Below are 17,317 nucleotides of genomic sequence, written 5' to 3'. Positions count from 1 at the left end.
GAAGCCCGGAGGCGGCGCCGCGCAGTACAGAGCGGAAGTGCTAGTCTGCCCCTTCCCGGACCGAGCGAAGCGCCGGCGCGGCCCCTGCCCGCGTCCTCCTCCCCGCGGCCCTCGGAGACCGCGCTCGGCCGCTGCAGAGCCGCGAGGTACCGGCGGGCGGGCGGGGGCGGGGTCGGCGGGGCAGGAGGGACGAGCCGGGCCCCCGGGGTCGGTGGGGTGATCGGTCCTCCCTCCCGCCGCGCGTCTGGGAGGGGCCGGCCGCCCGCCCAGGTGGTGCGGGGACGCCGGGGTCCGGGTTGCCCGGAGGGTCCGGTGGGAAGGCGTCGGGCTGCAGTCGGGTTGCTCGAGATGACATGTCGGTAACAGGGCACATCCGAGGGCGCCGCCTCCAGGCCGGCCTCCCGGGCAGCGCCTCGGGTCGGACCCTGTGCCGAGGACCGGGCCCTGGAAGCTGCCCGGAGCGGGCGCCTCACTGCGCAGGGCTGTGGACGGTGGGAGCCCGGGCGCGAGGGGGTCCTCGGCGGTGGACTCGCTCCGCCGAGTGCACGCGGTGCCCCCGCTCGGGTGCAGCGTGGGGCCGGGTGGACACCTCCGGGTGGTCACGCCCGGGCGGGAGGAGCCCTCGGCCGAGCGGGGAGCTGACGAGGGCTGGAAGGGCATTTCGGCGGCGGGAACAGCACCGGAGGCCGCAGGAGGACGAGGGGCGGGAGGGGAGCAGAAAGGGAGGGAGCCACGCTGGCGGAGGCGGGAGCCTGCGCTGCTCACTCGGAGGAGAGGGGACCCCTGGAGACGGCCCCGACAGGCTGCGCACGACCTCAGCCTGGTGCTCGGTCCCGCTTTGTTTTCTTTGTGACTGAGAATAAAGCGCTTCAGTCCAACTGACAGTTTACCCGCCGCCTGCTGGTCCCAGGCCTCCCTGGGCGACAGGCCCGGCCCGGCCCAGACCAGGCCCCCCTCCAGGAGCCTGCGCGCCCGGGGGAGGAAGTAGAGAGAAGCCAGGAAGGACCGAGGAGAGGTGACCGCACGTGCTGTGCTGGGGCCGGGCGGCCAGGCAGCGCGCTGGGCCCGGTGGCCCTGGGCCAGGACCAGTCCGCGGGTGCCAGGGAGGCCGCCCGGCCGGCCGCGGGGAACCCCACCTGGAGGAGGCACGGGGGTGCAGAGATCGCAGGCGGGACGGGGCTGGAATGTGCCCGTCCTTGACGAGGAAGCAGCAGACTTGGACGCTGAAAGCAGCGCGTTTGACTCCAAAGTTCACATCCTTCATGTTGTTGTTGACGTGTGTGTCCTGGAGACGGAGCTGGTTTCACGGACGCCGTTGGTCAGAGGCCGGGAACTGGCCGCTGTGCACCTGCAGCGTCCGCACGTTTCTCCTGAGAACACGCCTTAAAGGGCAGCCAGGTGCTCTCTGTCCCGCTCGCTCTGTGGCCTCCGTGCGAGTAAAACTGCTCCGTGGTGAACACCTCGGTCTTGAGAAGCTGCCACTTGGGACCGTCCGTCAGGAACCCCAGGATGGAGACTGCTGGGATGCGCTCCTGCTGCCAGGCTCAGCTCCTTAGGAAACGCAGCATTCTCCCCAGCGGCATGGAAAGCTGCCCTCCGGGAGCCGTCCTGGGCAGCCCTCCGTCTCTGTGTGCGTCTCCCTGGAGCAAAGGGCGCGCCCCAGCCTCCAGGACACTTGCCGGCGCTCTGCCGTGCCGACTGCCGTGGCAGAGGGGACTGCTCGGTGACTTTAAGTGGAAGTTGTGGCTGGAAAATGTTTCCCTTTGAGACCCAGGACCACAGCCCAGCTGCTGCCCTCGCTTCAGAGAGGACGTCTGAGCTCCCGGTGCGACAGTGTGATGGGCGCGTGGGCTCCGGCCTGGGGGAGGTGGGCAGGTGCCCGCGGTGAACGGAGGGCTGACGGCCCCGGATGCCTCCAGCCTCTGCTGTCTGAGAGTGGGAAGGGCTGCTTCAGCGTGAGCGCCGTTTTCCAGACGAGGAAACCGGCCTCGGCCGCACAGCTTGGGGGCCTTGGAAACAAACCGGCTGTGATTGGGGAGACGCCACCTGTGGGTCGGGGGCAGCGGTGAGCTTGGTCCTGGCGTCTTGGCCAGCTTAGGGACAGCAAGCGCCTGGGTCCTGGGTCCTCACTCCGAGGACCGGGCAGCGGCCGGGGGGTCAGAGGCGTGCCCCTGACCTCGGGCGAGCGGCGCACACTGTCTAGACCTCCTCCTCCCGAGTGAAGTCGGGGCGATGCTGCCCACTCGCTGGGTTTCGGGGTTCTCGCAGGGCCAGCCCTCAGGCAAGCAGCACAGGTGTTGAAATAGTCATGAGCAGCTGGCGTTACTCCACTTGCCGATAAGGAACTGGGGCAGAGCTGACCCCGAGGTCGGACGTGGCCTTTCCTCTCGGTGGAGGGGAGGATGCGGCCCTGAGGGGACCAGGAGATCCTGGCTGGCACGGCCCCGTGGCGGGCGGGCTGGGCTAGAAGAAGGGGCGCTTCGGGAATGAGGACGTGACGGGAGCAGGTGCTGGAGAGGCGTGTCTGAGCAGCGGGGCAGGCGTGGGTGCGGTGGCCCAGCCTGTGGCAGGGCGGCTCCGGGTGACGGCGGCAGAAATGAAAGTCCACCCAGTGCTGCTTTGCATGTCACGTGCCTTCCTGGCCCTCCACCAGCCGTGTCACCTGCTGTTCTTTGCGGGCAGCTCACGGGGAGGCGCCCAGAAGACAGGGTGGTGCGGGGGAGGCTGGCCCCGAGCCGCTCCATGGAGGTGGCGCAAGGCCCAGACCTGCCTGCTTCCTGATCTAACAGCGTCTGCGCTTGCTCAGTTACAGGATGTCCGAAGGGGACAGCGTGGGAGACTCCGTCCACGGGAAGCCTTCTGTGGTGTACAGGTTCTTCACACGCCTCGGCCAGGTGGGTGTCAGAGGTGCCAGTGCGCATGTGTGCACGAGAAGCTGTGACCCGGACGGTGTCCGCCGGGGGGGTGGGGGGAGTGTGTGTCCGCGGGGCGGGGGTGTCCGCGGGGCGTGCGTGCACAGGAGCCTCGCGCTCACTCTCAGGACCGGCTCCCTCTGTCAGGAGCCGTGTCTTCTAGGAGGGGCCAGTCATGAATGACCCCTGGTCTTTGCCACACACTTGATTTCTGGGTTATTTTCCAACCTTTAATAATGAGAAAACCATCCTTAGCTCCCAAGTGGTACAGACATAGCGGCGCCCCGACTCTGGTCTGGCCGTCCCTTTCCCGGCCACCTGCATCTGCATCCGTGGCCCCTCGCCCAGTGTGCACCCCGTGGCTGGACCAGCGTGGCCTGGGACAAAGCCTGTGCGGCCAGCAGTGCCTCCACGGTGCCCAGCACCACGCGGTCTCAGTCTTGGCGGTCAGCCCCCGGGCGTCTGCATGCCGTGCTGTCAGCGTTAACCTCGAGAAGGGTTTGAACAACTCGACGTGGGTGCGGGGGAGAGGTGCCTGGGTTCGCACATTCTGTAGTTTTATGACCAGGTGAAGGTTTTCACAGTTAAAACCTAAATGTTAAAATTAAGCCATTTCAAAAGTAAAGTTGGAAACATACATACTATTACACATGCATACATACATACATACGTGTGTACATATAAATTCGAGTTCCTCTGCAAACTCCATGGCTGCAGTTACGCCACCTGCGCCTGCTCCACGCTGCCGGGGCGGGGCCGGCCCCCGGGCCAGTGGGCTGAGTCCTGTGTGCAGGTGGCGACTCCACGGTGTGCAGGTTCCTGCCTCGGGCCGTCCTCTCGCTGGTGCTGGTGTCCGCGGTGAGAACTTGTTCGGTGTTGTGTCTGCCTGAGCACTGGACCTGCCTTGAATTGTTGCCGTAAACGTGGGGTCGGCCATCGTGCTGTGCTGCACAGGGGTGCTCAGCCTGCGGCCCACGGCTGGGGAAGTGCGCTCTGTGGGCGGTGGGCGGGGTCGGCGTGACGCGCATGCACTCCTGTCCTTGCAGATCTACCAGTCCTGGCTGGACAAGTCCACTCCGTACACGGCTGTGCGATGGGTGGTGACGCTGGGCCTGAGCTTTGTCTACATGATCCGGGTCTACCTGCTGCAGGTGGGTGTGGCTGAGGCGAGACGGCCGTCGCGGTCCCCGAGCGTGTGCTGGTCTGTCTGTCTGCCTCGCGTGCGCTTGCGCTGTGGTGACTGCCTGGCCCGAGGCGGGTTCTCTTGGCGAGGTCGGCTGGTTCCCAGGCTCAGGCCTCGTCCGGGTGTTCTCTCTGGAGCGGGAAGTGTCATGCCAGCGCCTCCTCCCAGGCATTTCCCGGGACAGAGGAGGACGTGGTCCACAGGGGGACACAGCGTTGGCTGGGCGCTCCGATGTGTCCCACTGTGGACGTCCTCAGACGCAGAGTAGAAACTCGCTTTGGGTGTTACTCCTGGACGTGTCCCTGCCAGTCAACCCACGTGGCTCCTGGGCCAGCGCAGCAGGACGGGTCCGCAGGACGGGACGCCTGCGATTCGTGGTGAATTCACTGCTGTTGGCTTTAGTTTTGTTTTTTCAATTGGAACCCGGTCCATTCTGTGACGTAAAGAGTGAGCCAGGAACCTTGCTTTAGAGAGTCCAGGCGGGGTCACGTGGCTCTTCCAGTCACACTGACGGGCCGGGCCCCTCGGCCTGGGCCTGCGCGGAGCTGTGCGCGGCCACTGGCGTCCGCACCGGCTGCGTCTGACCTGGAGGATGGCCGGGCTTCCCAAAGGGAGTTCAGTGCAGGGAAGCGTGTGCACGTCGTGCAGGGTTCCTCCCGCCTCGTCCCGAGGACGTAGGGCTCTAGAACATTCTTAACCGCATGCTTGATTTCCGGATTTTTTGGTTCTGGTTTCTCCTGGGACAGTGGTCGGCAAACTGCGGCTCGCAATACACATGCAGCTCTTTGGCCCCTTGAGTGTGGCTCTTCCACAAAATACCACGTACAGTGCGATTGAAACTTCGTGGCCCATGTGCAGAAGTCGGTTTTCGGCTCTCAAAAGAAATCTCGATCGTTGTACGGTTGATATTTGGCTCTGTTGACTAATGAGTTTGCCGACCACTGTCCTGGGAGAGAGGAAGGCACTCAGTGAGTGTGGGGACAAGTTCAAGGTGCCGCGGGGCTGTCAGCCAGCACATGCAGGCGCGGCCCAGGCAGACGTGGCTGTGAGGACCCTCCCTCTGCGCTCCTAGGAGCCGGTGGCTTCAGGGGGTGTGTATCTCACTGGCCCACTGGCTTGTCCACTGTGAGACACAAAGCAGAAACTGTCCCCGTGGACGGTCGCCACACTTGGCTGTCCCTCGTGACCCCCGCCGTGAGGAACGTGTCTGCTCTCAGTTTGGCCCACGGTCGAGTCTGCCGGGCCCGGGCGAGGGCAGCGTGCCCACGGGCGCTTCCTGCCTGACCTGCTTGCTTCTCTTCCAGGGCTGGTACATCGTGACCTACGCCTTGGGGATCTACCACCTGAACCTCTTCATCGCTTTCCTGTCTCCCAAGGTGGACCCGTCCTTGATGGAGGACTCAGGTAGGTGCCGTCCGCGTGCTGCACAGGGCCGCTCCGTCCTCTGGACACACGAGACCCCCGTGCGCCTGTTCTCTGTGTAAGACGTCCTGGAGCCGGGTCTGGCGGTTCAGGTGTTTGTAGAGCGACTCGCTGAGCCCCTGCACAGCCACGTGCGCTGGGTGTTCGCTCTCATCCCCGACGTGCAGACAGGACGCCGAGGCTCAGGGCTCTGGAGCTTGTGAGGCCGCGTGCAGAGGGGTGCAGGGGTGAAGGTGGGCGCCCTCCGGTCTGCTCCTTCCGCAGCCGCCAGCCTGGCTTGGAGGCACCTCCACACTCGTCAGTTGGGCCCCTCACACAGCCAGAGCTTCCCACGGCAGCGGGGCTTGTGGCCGCCGGGCCTGAGCCCCGGGCCCGCTCCGTGGGGCGGCGCTGATTCCCGAGCCCCGGGCTGAAAGGCTGAAAGGTCTTGGCCCGGCTGCTCCGGCCGTTCCTGGGCAGGTAGGGCGGGTGCCACAGGTGGGCAGCGGGGAGGGTGTCCCTGTCCCAGCACCTGCCCTGCCTGAGGACGCCCTCGCTGGGAGAAAGCGCCGCGTGTCCTCGGCTGTGCAGTGCTGACCAGGAGCCCGACTCTTCTTTGCAGACCGTTGAGTGGAAATACTAAAGGGAGCCCACACCCCGTGAGGTGTCGCCCTTGGCGGGAGGTGGGGAGAACCTGAGGCCGTGTCTGGGGCCGCAGCTTCTCTAGCAGCAGGCACCTGTCTCGGCGGGGTGGGGGGTGGGGTGCGGTCAGGCGGGCTCAGCCCCGCGCGGACGCCCGTCTCCTTCGTGCTCCTTGGTGTGGTGCGGGTGGTGTGTGCCTGAGTGAACTCACGTGCAGTTGAGTTTTTAAGCAACTGAAACACGTGCAAGTTCTTCCTAAAGGGAATTCTAGCCGGGCTTTCTGAAGCAACGGGCTGGACTCTAAACTGGCTGAAGGCCCCGCTTTACTTGGGGCCTTCTCCTTCCGGAGCGTGGGGAGGGTGTAGGGGGAGGATGTGGGGGGGAAGGTGTCGGGGAGGGTGTAGGGGGAGGGTGTGGGGGGAGGGTGTCGGGGAAGGTGTAGGGGGAGGGTGTGGGGGAGGGTGTGGGTGTGGGGGAGGGTGTGGGGGAGGGGTGGGGGGTCGGGGAAGTAAGAGGCGCCGTGCGCTTTTGCTGACTGCGCTCTGCCTTTCAGATGACGGCCCCTCGCTACCAACCAAACAGAACGAGGAGTTCCGGCCGTTCATCCGCAGGCTCCCCGAGTTTAAGTTCTGGTGAGTGCACCCCTGGGTGCCTGTCCTCGAGGCTGCTTGGGGCCCGGGAACAGACCGGTTTGGTCCGCGTTGGCAGCAGTTGGACTTTTCAGAGGAATGAGCGTTGTCGTCACTGGTTTTGAACGTGGTTCACCCCCAGCAGGAGCGCCGAGCTCGCGGGCGTGGGTGGGCCCCGGGGCCCTGGGGGACCGCTGCCCGGGGCCTCTCCCAGTTGCTCTTTGAAATGAGCCAAGAGGTTTTTTTGGGCAGAGCCTCTGGGTACGTGGCTGACTCGCCCCCCGAAGGGTGGGCTGCGTGGCTGTCTCTGTCCTGCTCCATGCACGGCCCCCCTTCTGGCGAGGCAGCCGGACCAGCTCCCGCCCGCTCAGGTGTTCCCCGCGACTGGGCCGCCCCGGACGGGCGCTGGGGTGGCTGCGCCCTGGGAAGTGCTGTGCTTGGGGACGAGGTTGGCTGCTACCCAGGTTCCCTAGAGGCAGTGACCTCTGTGAGGCGGTGACCCCAGTCGGGACGGGGGCTCTGGGCCCGTTGTCCTGTACTTGTTGATCAAAACCCTGAGGGGAGTGAGCCACATCTTCGCTCTGTGTTCTGGGCGTGTGGCGCTTAGCGTGTTGGGACTGAGCGTGACATGCTGGGAGGGGGAGCGCGCCTGGGAGCCCCGAGGAGCTGGCCTTTGCTCTGTAGGAAGGGGAGCCCAGGAGGGGGTCAGTGGGGCCGTGGGCCGGGCTGCATGGTGGAGCCCTCATGGTCCCTGGGGGAGCGGGTCAGCACCCTCACTGCGGTCAGACGGGGGAGTCGGGAGGACACGGAGCTGCGTCCGGCCCTGCGCTGCCGTGAGCGCACGCAAAGCCCGTGTCAGATGCTCCCTCCCCCTCCCCCAGGCACTCGGCCACCAAGGGCATCCTGGTGGCCATGGTCTGCACCTTCTTCGAGGCGTTCAACGTGCCGGTGTTCTGGCCCATCCTGGTCATGTACTTCATCATGCTCTTCTGCATCACCATGAAGAGGCAGATCAAGGTACACCCGGGCGCCGAGCCCGGAAGGCGGTGCCTGCTACAGCGGCCACGGCGCGTGGGGAGGGCAGGTGGCCACGTGGAACCTGCCTCGTCTGCACGAGCGGCAGGAAGCTCTGCAGGCCTGGGCGGGGACACGGGCTCGCTCCCCTCTGCCCGCAGTTCTGGGCCACAGCCGGTGTCGGGGAACGGGCCCGGGCAGACAGCCCTGGGGCTGGGTAGGAAAGGTCCTGGTTGTGCCCTCCTCCTGGGCACGGCGTCCTGTGGGTCAGGGCCACGACCTGCCAGACGGTGCAGGGCTTATGCACACTGGACCCTAAAGCAGGCCTGGGCAGACCCTCACCGATGCCAGGGCGCCTCCCGTCCCGGCCCCATCCTGCTCTTTCGACCTTTCCCAGACCCGACCCCAGCCCTGCTCCCCAGCCCTGGTGGCCCAGCAGGAGGCGACACCTGGGATGGAAGCTTGCCGCCCAGTCCTGTTTTATCGCCTGACGTGTGCCTGTCGTTCTGTCCCCAGCACATGATCAAGTACCGGTACATCCCGTTCACGCATGGCAAGAGGACGTACAAGGGGAAGGAGGACGCGGGCAAGACGTTCGCGAGTTAGACGGGCCGCCCGCCGCCCCTCGGAGCCCTCGGCGGGTTGAGCCATTGTAACAGCGCCTTCTTTCTTCACATAAAGTAGTTGATGGCGAGGGAGTCGGATTTTCTTTTTAAAAGGAGCTTCAATTATTTGTAACTGAAATAACGGGTTCTCGAGGAAACTGCCACTGAACCTGAATTGCATTGATTCCTTTACAGTGACACCAGGTGTTTAAACGGACAGAATTAGGAAGTCAGGCTGGGCAGACGGCCGAGGGGGCTGGGGGGCGAAGGATCCCTGAGGAGGCCGCGGCCACGCCCAGCGGAGCCGGAGCCACAGCGGGAGCTGCGCTCACAGGTTTGCAGGAACGCCGGGTCCCGGCCGCCTCCCAGCCTCCCCTCGCCGAGGTGTTCCCAGGGCCTCATGACTGGAGCTCTGTCTCAGCCACGTGATTGCTTTGGGGCCTGGAATTATAAATATATATTATATTTTAATTGTTTGAGATGATTTTGACATATTTCTTTCATACGTAAAGAGTTGCTTAATTTGAATGTTCCCATGCGGCAGCCCGCACAGCAGCAGCGAGCGGGAGCGCCCAGTTCTGTGGGTCCTGCCCGGCTCACTTTCTAGGATCAACTCGGACCTGCATGCTGACTTTGATGTGATGAGAACAGATACTCGTGACCCTTTCTAAGTGACTTTTATTCAAACTTTATTAAAGATGGCGTCCCCTTCCTCACAGAGTCTGTATCCAGAGGCGCCCGCGGGACTCTGCCCAGGCGTCAGGGTGGGCAGCGCTAGGCAGGGCTGGGGCCGGCATGGAGCCGTGAGCATCCTTTCTCAGGGGTCGGGTTCAGACTTGGGCTGAGCAGCTGCCCACGTCTCAGGGTTTCTGACATCAGGTGTGGATGTGTTTCTTTTGCCATTTCTGCCCACCTGGACTTGAGCTCCTCCTGCTTCCTAACCCGCCCCCCAAGGATATGTGTCCATTTAATTTGAGAGCGAGGAGGGGGGAAGAGAAACATGGATGTCAGAGGGACATCTATGGGCTGCCTCCCGTACGCGCCCCCCTGGGATCGACCCCGCAAAACCCTTTGGTGCACTGGATGGTGCTCTAACCAACGGAGCCGCTGGCCAGGGCCGCTCTTGCTCTGAAGAGCCGTGCGCAGGCCTCTGCCCCTGCCGCTGTGGACCTCCACGCGCGGATGCTGCCCGAGCAGCACTTCTCTGCTGCCAGGGCTCCGGGCCCGCCTCACCGCGCGCCGCCGTCCCAGTGAGCGCCCGGGTGGCTGGTGGGGAGCTGCGCGCGCGACCGAGCGTCAGTCAGGATTTGAGGGCCGGTGCCGGCCCGCCCTGGGCCCGTCGGGAGGTCTGCTGCTCAGGCCGGCCGGTCAGGGCCTGTGACCTTCATTCCGCGGAGAACAGCGTCCCTGTTGCTGGACAGTTCACTCTAGGGAGCGGCCTGCGTGGCCGCGGCCCCAGGCCCGTCTGCACTCCGGCGGGGGTGCCACACAGACCCGAGGTCCTGGCCAGGGGGGTGGCCCCAGCCTTAGGGCTTTCTCAACGCGCCTACTTCTGTGGGGTTGGTTTCTTAAGGGGGTTTACGGCAAAGTTGTCTCTGTAGAGTCAAACGATTTTAAAACCTGACAATGCGTGGCAGGAAGTAGGCTGGACATAGGTGACGGCTGTCCCAGTGCCAGCCTCGGAGGGGGTCTGTGGCCTCAGTGTTAGGAAAACTTCTCAGGCAACCTGGCTCTGCCCCAGGAGCCCTGGGCGGGGGAGGGGCCTCAGAGTCTGTAGGGACCAGGACAGACCCGTGTCCTAAATGGGGAACAGACTTGACATGTGAATTAAGGCAGGTGTGGCTCAGTGGTTAGAGCTTCCGCCCACAGACTGAATGGTCATGGGTTCGAGTCTGGTCAAGGGCATGTACCTCGGCTGCAGGTTTGATCTCCAGCCCAGGTTCGGGTGCAGGTGAGAGGCAACCAGTCGGTGTGTCTCATGTCCGTGCTTCTGTCTCTCCCCTTCCCTTCCCTCCAACCATCAGTGAGGAAAGGCACCTGCTGGACGGTGTGGGTGGGCGCCCTGGTCTCCACGCCTGTGAGGGGCTGTGCCTGGCCGCCGCCCAGCGGCTGCGGTGGGGACGGTTTGTAGGTGCGCCTGGCGGGCTGCCACGCGCCTGGAAGTGTTGCCCATTCAGGCCACGTCCTCTCGCCCACCAGACGCGGCTCGTCTTCTCATCACAGAAGGGTCTGGTGTGTCCTCAGCCGAGCGGTGGGGAAGGGAGGGGCCTAGGACCTGTTCCCGGGAGCGGAGTCCCTGCGGAGCCACCGCCTGGCACTGTGGGGTGAGGGTGGGTGCCCACGCGGGGCCTGGCGGGGAGCTGAGCTGAGTGGAGCCCCTGCCCGAACCTGGCCGTCCAGCTCCTATCCTCCTGAGCTGCTGGCACAGGGTCTTACGTGACAGGAAATATAAAACCAGAGGACTTTACGGTTTCTGCGCAAGTTCATCCGAATCGATCACGTCTGTCCTGACAGGCGGCTGCTGGTGGCTCCGTCCGTCCGTCCGTCCTGTCACCGGAAGTGCCGCAGGTAGACCAGCTTCTGGGGAGGGAACCTCTCCCTGCACAGGGGACACTCCGTCTGGGGGGAGGGAGAGGTCACACGGGCTGTGTCCCTGCGAGGCCACTGCGCCCTTCCCACCGGCACCGCCATCAACGTAAGACAGCATTTCTCCAAAGCCGCCAACCGGGAAGGGCCGTCACTGCAACCCAGAGCAGGACCCGCCGCCAAGACGGCCGGCCTGTCACTCTGACGGGATGGGGGCTGAGACACCCCCGGGCTGCCTGTCCCCTCTCCGTCCCATTTCCTGAAGCCGGGCGGTCCCACCCCAAGACCACCTGGGTGAGACCAGGTCAGCTTCCCTCCCGCCCTGCAAGGTCGGCCGCTCGCCTGCCAGGCACCCACGGGGCCCACAAAGCAGGGACGGGGGCAGCAGCCGAGCCTGGTGAACAGGGAGCACCACGCCCCGTGTTTGCCTCCTCCCGGGTGGCCCTCCCACTCCCCTCAGCCCCGCCCCGGAGACGCTGTGGGGCCCAGGACCGGCTCCCGGGCCAGCATGGAGGTGAGCGGCTCCTGCACCCCTCGCCCTGCGGCCTCCAAGGCCAGGGCAGGTGGCTGTCGGAACTCCCGCACGGCCATGGGGGCGCCTGTCTGGCTGGAGGGGAGGGTCTGGATGTGTGACCAGGAGCCTCCCAGGAAGGGACACCCTCCCAGGAGCGCACGTTCTCGGATGCTTTTGGCAAAGTGTCCACACAGCAGCTGTGGTGCCTCGACTCCTGACCCGACCCCCTACCTGGCTCACTGGGGCTTTCAGACACCCGCCCCTCCCCCGGCTCAGGGCGGCCGCCTGGCGGTCACCTGCGGGACCTGCGCGCCGAGGGCGGGCTGACCTTGGTGTCGCACCACTGGGTGATGCACTCCCAGCAGAACAGGTGGCCGCAGGGCGTGGCCGTCGAGTGCCTGCGCTCCTCCAGGCACAGGGTGCACAGCGAGTTCCGGGACACGGCTCTCTCCTCCGTGAGGCTCCTGCGGGGTGGGGGGTGGGGGGTAGGGTTGAGCCTCCAGGTCCTTGCTAAGCGCCCCGAGCCCTGGTGCCGGCCCCGCGCACCTGCGGCGAGACAGCCTGCGGTGCAGCTTCCACTCCCGCTGGGCGCGCTGCCGCTGCCGGAAGCCGTAGAGCTGCAGGCCCAGGGACAGCGCCAGGTGCAGCAGGGAGACCAGGCCCAGCAGCCGGTAGCTCGCCCGGGCCCTCAGGTCCTCTGCTGGCGGGCGGTGGAGGCGGAGCTGCCAAGGACCCCCAGGGGACGGTCACGTGACCGGCACAGACTGGGCAGCCTGGAGGCCAGCCTCTGCCTGCACTCTGTCAAATGAGGCCCAGCCCTGCCCCCTCGGTGCCCACGGGGAGGGAGGAGGGCAGGGGCACTTCCCAGGGCCTGAGCACAGGTGGGGGCAGTCAGGGGCGCTGCTGGACAGCTCAGGGCTCGTCCCAGCAGAGAAGCGAGGAGCGAGAAGTGTGCTGACCGCTCTGGCAGCACGTGAGGATTTGGGGGGGGGACATCCAGGGACCCCATCTCAGGGAGGCAAGGAAGCAGCAAAGAAGCCTGAGAAGGAGCAGCCAGCGGGGCAGGAGCAGCTCGTGCGGCCGCTGCTGCTAACCAGCTGTGTGGCAGGAACAGGTGCCATGCCACTGGCGTGACAGGTCAGCAGCCCCTCCTGCAGCCGGTGACGGGGCAGCTTCTGGCCACGCCCACTGCCCGCCTCCCTCCCTTGGCTGGGGCTGGAGGCAGCCAAGTCAGCAGACCGGCGGGCCTGGTGCCCCGGCAGAGGGAAGAGCCTCGGGGCTGAGCCTTGAGTTTCCAGGCTCCTGTGTCACAGCAGCTCAGCCACACACAGGAGCACGTGAGGATGCGACTGGACCACAGGGGAGGCGCAGGCGCCCGGGATCTGCTGCTGAGGGAGGTGAAGAGGGGCAGGGGGCGTCGGGTGGGGCTTTCTCAAAGGGAGCACCATGCTGAGAGCAGCCAGGAGAGGGGGCCGGAGACCCTCTGGTGGGCAGGCAGGTCCGAGGGCGGCTTCTAGGTGACGGGGCAAGGGAACTGGGACAGGAGGGTGTGAACTGTCGTCCAGCAGAGCGGGCGGGCAAAGACTAGGGAAGACTAGCGGGATGCTGTCAGAAGGGGCTCACGTTCGACAGGAAACGCACCTACACGTGACCCACCACCAGGGCAGGCGGGGAGGTGTGGCCACAGGCCTGTGCTCCGAGGAAAGAGCAGGCGCAGGCATGGCACCGAGCGTGGCCCGAAGGCAGACTTGCCCTACCCTCAGGGTTTGTGGAAACTGAACTTCCCCGGGTTTTTGTTTTTTAGCAAAATGTGAACCAACAAAGCCCAGTGGAGGGTTGGGCCAGCCGAGACTGTGCCGGTCCAGAGGCCTGAAGAGCCACCTCTGCGCAGGCGAGCCAGGTCCGGCCAGCGTGGGCGCGCCGGCACTTACGTAGGTGACGCCCGTGAGCCGCTTGGCCAGGTGGTAGAAGGCGCCGTGGATGTAGAACCAGGCGACGTGCAGCCGGTGGAGGCAGCCCAGGCCCTGCCTGAACACCAGCACGGCCCTCAGCAGCGCCTTCCTCTGCGGCTCCGGCAGGGCCGCCACCTGCCTGTGCACCCAGCGCCGGGCTCCCGACCGGCCTCTCGCGCTGGGTGCCAGGCCGCCCTGCGACGGGCGGGCGCCGTTGCTATCGGCCTGCAGCTCCTGCTCCAGGTGGAGCAGGGCCTTGTCCAGCACGTAGGGCAGGACCGTGTGCAGCGCGACCAGCACGCCGCGGCGCAGCCTCAGAGGCACTTGGCTCCGGGACGGGTCCACCTGGATGAGCCCAACGTACTCCTCGCCGAGGGTCTGGTAGCCTGGGGGCGGGGAGACACCCAGGGGAGGGGCTGAGGCAGGTCTGAGTTCTCCTGAGCCCCCGCTTTCTTCTGGAGGGCAGGCTCCCGTGACGGGCTGTGCCAGGGCCCCTCTCGGACCACGGGTTCGGCCACGGAGAAGCGGTCTCCATGGCACCCGGCGAGGCCCAGGAGAAAGGTCCCAGGGACACAGAGAGGATGAAAGGACACCAACACGACAGGTGCACGGCCGTCAGAGCTCCCAGAGGCCCTGGTGGGCTGGGGGCCGGGCCTCCCCTTAGGAGAGGGTAGGGTCTTGGGGTCCAGCTCCGGGGACGCTGGGAAGCACCTCCAGGAGCTGTTAGCGCCCCTCCTGTCCTCTGGGCTTGGCGTGAGTTGTGGCCCCTCGGTCCTGGGTCCCACGGGGAGCGTACCTGCAAGTGTGGTGAGGCCAAAGTAGGCCACGTCGGACAGCAGCTCGAGCTCCTTCCTCCACTCCAGCCACTTCTTGGCGCCTGAGAGCAGGACAGCATCGTTACGGGGGGTGGGGGGTGGGGGCTCAGGTGAGGTCCTCCCGCTGCCCAGGCCCCGCACAAAGCGGAGACTGTCCTAAACGCACACCCTCTCCCTCCACTGGCCTCCGAGCGGCCCATTCTGCTCCCCCTGCACCTGCCTCGCCTGAGTCCCCAAGTCTCCCGAGTCCCTGTCCACCAGGAGTCCATCTCCCCCCGAGGCCCGCCTGGGAAGTGTCCTGGCGCCCGGAGGGCCACAGGACAGACTGTGTAACAGACTGAGTGACGGTCCAGCACCCACGCTGCTCGTCACGGCCTCGGGCAGTTCCAGGGTCTCAGGAACCCCAGTTCCCAATCTGGAGGCTGGGCACGCCGAGGCCTACTTTGCAGGGTGTTCGGAGGATTCAGTGAGTTGTTTGTAAGGCGCCGACGTGCGCCTGGCTCTAGGAACAGACCGCGCGTTCTGCTCGTGCCCGGCCCCGCGCTCTCGTCGGCGGCCGTGGAGGCTCCCCACGCTCCTCGCCCTGCCCCGCTCAGCACCGGCCCGGCCCCACCCGCCGGCGGCCGGGCGCCCAGGACCACCCACGGGCCGGTCACCGCCAGCGGCGCCCTCGACGCTCACCCGCTAGGCTGTGCAGGGCGCTGCCCGCCGCGCTCCGCAGCCCGCCGCGGTAGTAGTCGTCCTTCTGGGCCGCGCGGACCACCTCGGGGGGACTGGCGGCCGCGGAAGCCATGGCCGCGGGGACCCGGATGACCACGCCCACACGGCGCTGCCTGATGACCGGACTGGGCGTGGGGCGCACACCTCGTGCGTCACGGCCCGCGGGGCGGGGCCAGGCTGGGGCGGGTCGGAGGACAGCCGGGCCCGCGGGCTCGGATTGGGCGGTGAGAGGGGCGGGGGCGGGCGATTGAGGGGCGGGGCTGCGCGGGGGCGGGGCGGACAGCCGGGCCCGCGGGCTCGGATTGGGCGGTGATAGGGGCGGGACCAGGCTGGGGACGGGGCGGAGGACAGCCGGGCCCGCGGGCTCGGATTGGGCGGTGAGAGGGGCGGGGCCATGCTGGGGGCGGGGCGGAGGACAGCCGGGCCCGCGGGCTCTGATTGGGCGGTGAGAGGGACGGGCGGGCGATTGAGGGGCGGGGCTGCGCGGGGGCGGGGCGGACAGCCGGACCCGCGGGCTCCGATTGGGCAGTGAGAGGGGCGGGGGCGGGGGCGGGGGCGGGGCTGCGCCTCCTGGAGGCCGGGACTGCCAAGGGCGCCGACCAGCGGGAGCCGAGCGGGCGCCGGGCGGAGTGCTGGGGGGGCCGCGACCTAGGCGGGGCCTGGTCCGAGGGCGCCGGACGCGGCGGGGTTCCTGGGTCTGAAAGCGGACCTGCTGCTCCCGTGCGAGTGGACTGCGAGGGGGCATGGAAGCCAGAGGCGGGTGCTGACCCTCCGCGAGGCGGGGAAGCCTCGCCCGCCTCCCGCCTCCCGCCCTCCGGGCCGGCTGGGAGCCCGGGACTGAGGTGGGTGCGGCGTCCCCCTCCGGGCCAGGCTGTCCTGCAGGGCCCCGCGCGCGGCTCCGCAGGGACCTCACGGGACCCTCCTGCGGGCTGGAGCCCTCCCCCGGCCTCCACCAAAGGGGCTCCGGGGACCCCGTTTGGGAGTGGGGGCTCCGAGTCTTGGGAACCACGTGGGGTCATGAGGACAAGACAGGCTCCTCCGCTCACCCACCGGGCTGCCCGCCAGGAGCGCAGACCCGGCCCCTCCGGCCGCTGCCCACGTTGAGGAGGGGCCCAGGGAGGCCTGGGGGCTTGTGAGGGCCCCACCCCAGAGGGCACAGCCTCAGGCACAGCTGAGGGTCCCGAGCAAGGAAAGTGGGAGGAGGCGTGGTGTGGGGGACAGAGGCCGGAGCCCCACGTCTGCATCTGTGCCCAGCGGCCACCTGGTGGGGGGCGGGCAGGGGCCCCAGATGGACTTGAGTGGCCTCCGGCCGGCCTGCCAGCTTTACAGGCCCTGAGGGGAGCCCCTGGGGGGCGCTGCACCCAGGGGGCTGGGAGCCACAAGGCCCCCTGACCCGGCCCGGAGCGCACGGGGCAGGACCGGTGGCTGCCCTTGGCCTCACCTCTGCTCTGCTCTCCAACCTCAGGCGGCCCAGCCGTGGGAGGAACCCCGCCTGGCCAGCCCAGTGGTTCGGGGCACGGCGCCGGGTGCCGAGGAGACGGGCTCCGAGCTGGGGGAGCCCCACCAGCAGGCAGGCCCTGCTTGGAGGGAGGGCACAGCCGGGGGGCCTGGCACTCTCACCTGTGCCCGTGCCCCTCGAGGGCCACGCCCCTGCCTGTGACCCGGGTCCTGGACGCAGAGGCTGCCTGCCGCGCTGGCTGGCGGCCGTGGTGCAGGGCAAGGCGTGGCCCAAGGGAGACACGGAGGCCCCACACGGGCGGGTGCCACGTTCATCGGCACCCAGTTGGACTCGGAGCTGGGTGGGGTCCCTTCCTGGGGTCCTGTCTGTCGGGGGCCAGGCCAGAGCTGTACTGAAGGCCTTGCTCTCTGGTGGTGGGCCCTGGGATCACGGGGTTCAGATCGCCTCAGTTTCCTCACGGGTGCCCAGAGCTGCTTGTTTGGGGTGCCGCTGGCAAAGAAAAAAAACGGTAATAATTGCCTACCTTTTTTGCTCCAAAGTGACTTTTAAAAAAATTAGGTGCCTATACTTGTATAAGGATTTCTCGTACCCAAAATTAACCCATCAGATGCAACCTTATCATGCGACGTGGCCAATAAAGATGCAACTCTATTATATCACCTATATACAGGGTGCCCGCCCCCCAAATCTATGCACATTGAGCAGCTGCAGCGCCAGGACTTGGGGTCAGACTCCAGAACGGCCAGCAGGTGTCGCCATCGGCTCATCGGCTCCACCAAGTGAGCAGGTTGAATTTCTGGGGGTCAGGGCGTGAGTTACACCTCGGCGTGTGAACTTGGACGGGAACCAAAGACAGAGCGGAGTGACCGCTCCCCGGCCTCCGTG

At 66.6% G+C, this 17,317-nt stretch overlaps 2 protein-coding genes across 3 annotated transcripts; one reads left to right on the top strand and one right to left on the bottom strand.

Moving 5' to 3' along the window:
* Nucleotides 1-2: 2 nt before the first annotated feature.
* Nucleotides 3-8,865, top strand: RER1 (retention in endoplasmic reticulum sorting receptor 1). Its single transcript, XM_079777760.1, has 7 exons — nucleotides 3-146; nucleotides 2,807-2,894; nucleotides 3,959-4,063; nucleotides 5,400-5,499; nucleotides 6,692-6,770; nucleotides 7,649-7,784; nucleotides 8,298-8,865. The coding sequence occupies exons 2-7, from the start codon at nucleotides 2,814-2,816 to the stop codon at nucleotides 8,385-8,387; spliced, it is 591 nt and encodes a 196-aa protein (XP_079633886.1). The 5' UTR covers nucleotides 3-146; nucleotides 2,807-2,813; the 3' UTR covers nucleotides 8,388-8,865.
* A 134-nt stretch (nucleotides 8,866-8,999) lies between these two features.
* On the bottom strand, nucleotides 9,000-15,083 carry PEX10 (peroxisomal biogenesis factor 10). 2 transcript variants are annotated; one of them, XM_079777758.1, is made up of 6 exons: nucleotides 14,935-15,083; nucleotides 14,235-14,315; nucleotides 13,418-13,824; nucleotides 12,033-12,208; nucleotides 11,815-11,950; nucleotides 9,000-11,005 (listed from the first exon to the last, which is right to left on the bottom strand). In XM_079777758.1, exons 1-6 carry the CDS (start codon nucleotides 15,044-15,046, stop codon nucleotides 10,937-10,939), a joined length of 981 nt encoding a protein of 326 aa, XP_079633884.1. In that variant the 5' UTR covers nucleotides 15,047-15,083; the 3' UTR covers nucleotides 9,000-10,936. The 2 variants fall into 2 exon arrangements, with proteins under 2 accessions (XP_079633884.1, XP_079633885.1); XM_079777759.1 differs by lacking the exon at nucleotides 12,033-12,208.
* Between the last annotated feature and the right edge of the window lie 2,234 nt (nucleotides 15,084-17,317).

The sequence above is a fragment of the Cnephaeus nilssonii genome (assembly GCF_951640355.1).
Source record: "Cnephaeus nilssonii genome assembly, chromosome: 7".
In the NCBI taxonomy this organism is placed as follows: domain Eukaryota; kingdom Metazoa; phylum Chordata; class Mammalia; order Chiroptera; family Vespertilionidae; genus Cnephaeus; species Cnephaeus nilssonii.
The sequence above is the reverse complement of the archived record's forward strand: the minus strand, read 5'-3'. Positions and strand labels throughout refer to the sequence as shown.

Bases quoted from the DNA above. Each gene is read 5' to 3' on its own strand.
- RER1 (XM_079777760.1), top strand. From the start codon at position 2,814: ATGTCCGAAGGGGACAGCGTGGGAGACTCCGTCCACGGGAAGCCTTCT. The intron at 2,895-3,958 runs GTGGGTGTCAGA...CTGTCCTTGCAG, and splicing joins TCTTCACACGCCTCGGCCAG to ATCTACCAGTCCTGGCTGGA. The intron at 6,771-7,648 runs GTGAGTGCACCC...CCCCTCCCCCAG, and splicing joins CTCCCCGAGTTTAAGTTCTG to GCACTCGGCCACCAAGGGCA.
- PEX10 (XM_079777758.1), bottom strand. From the start codon at position 15,046: ATGGCTTCCGCGGCCGCCAGTCCCCCCGAGGTGGTCCGCGCGGCCCAG. The intron at 14,316-14,934 runs GTGAGCGTCGAG...TCCTGCTCTCAG, and splicing joins CGCCCTGCACAGCCTAGCGG to GCGCCAAGAAGTGGCTGGAG. The intron at 11,951-12,032 runs GTGCGCGGGGCC...CCCACCCCGCAG, and splicing joins CGCAGGCTGTCTCGCCGCAG to GAGCCTCACGGAGGAGAGAG.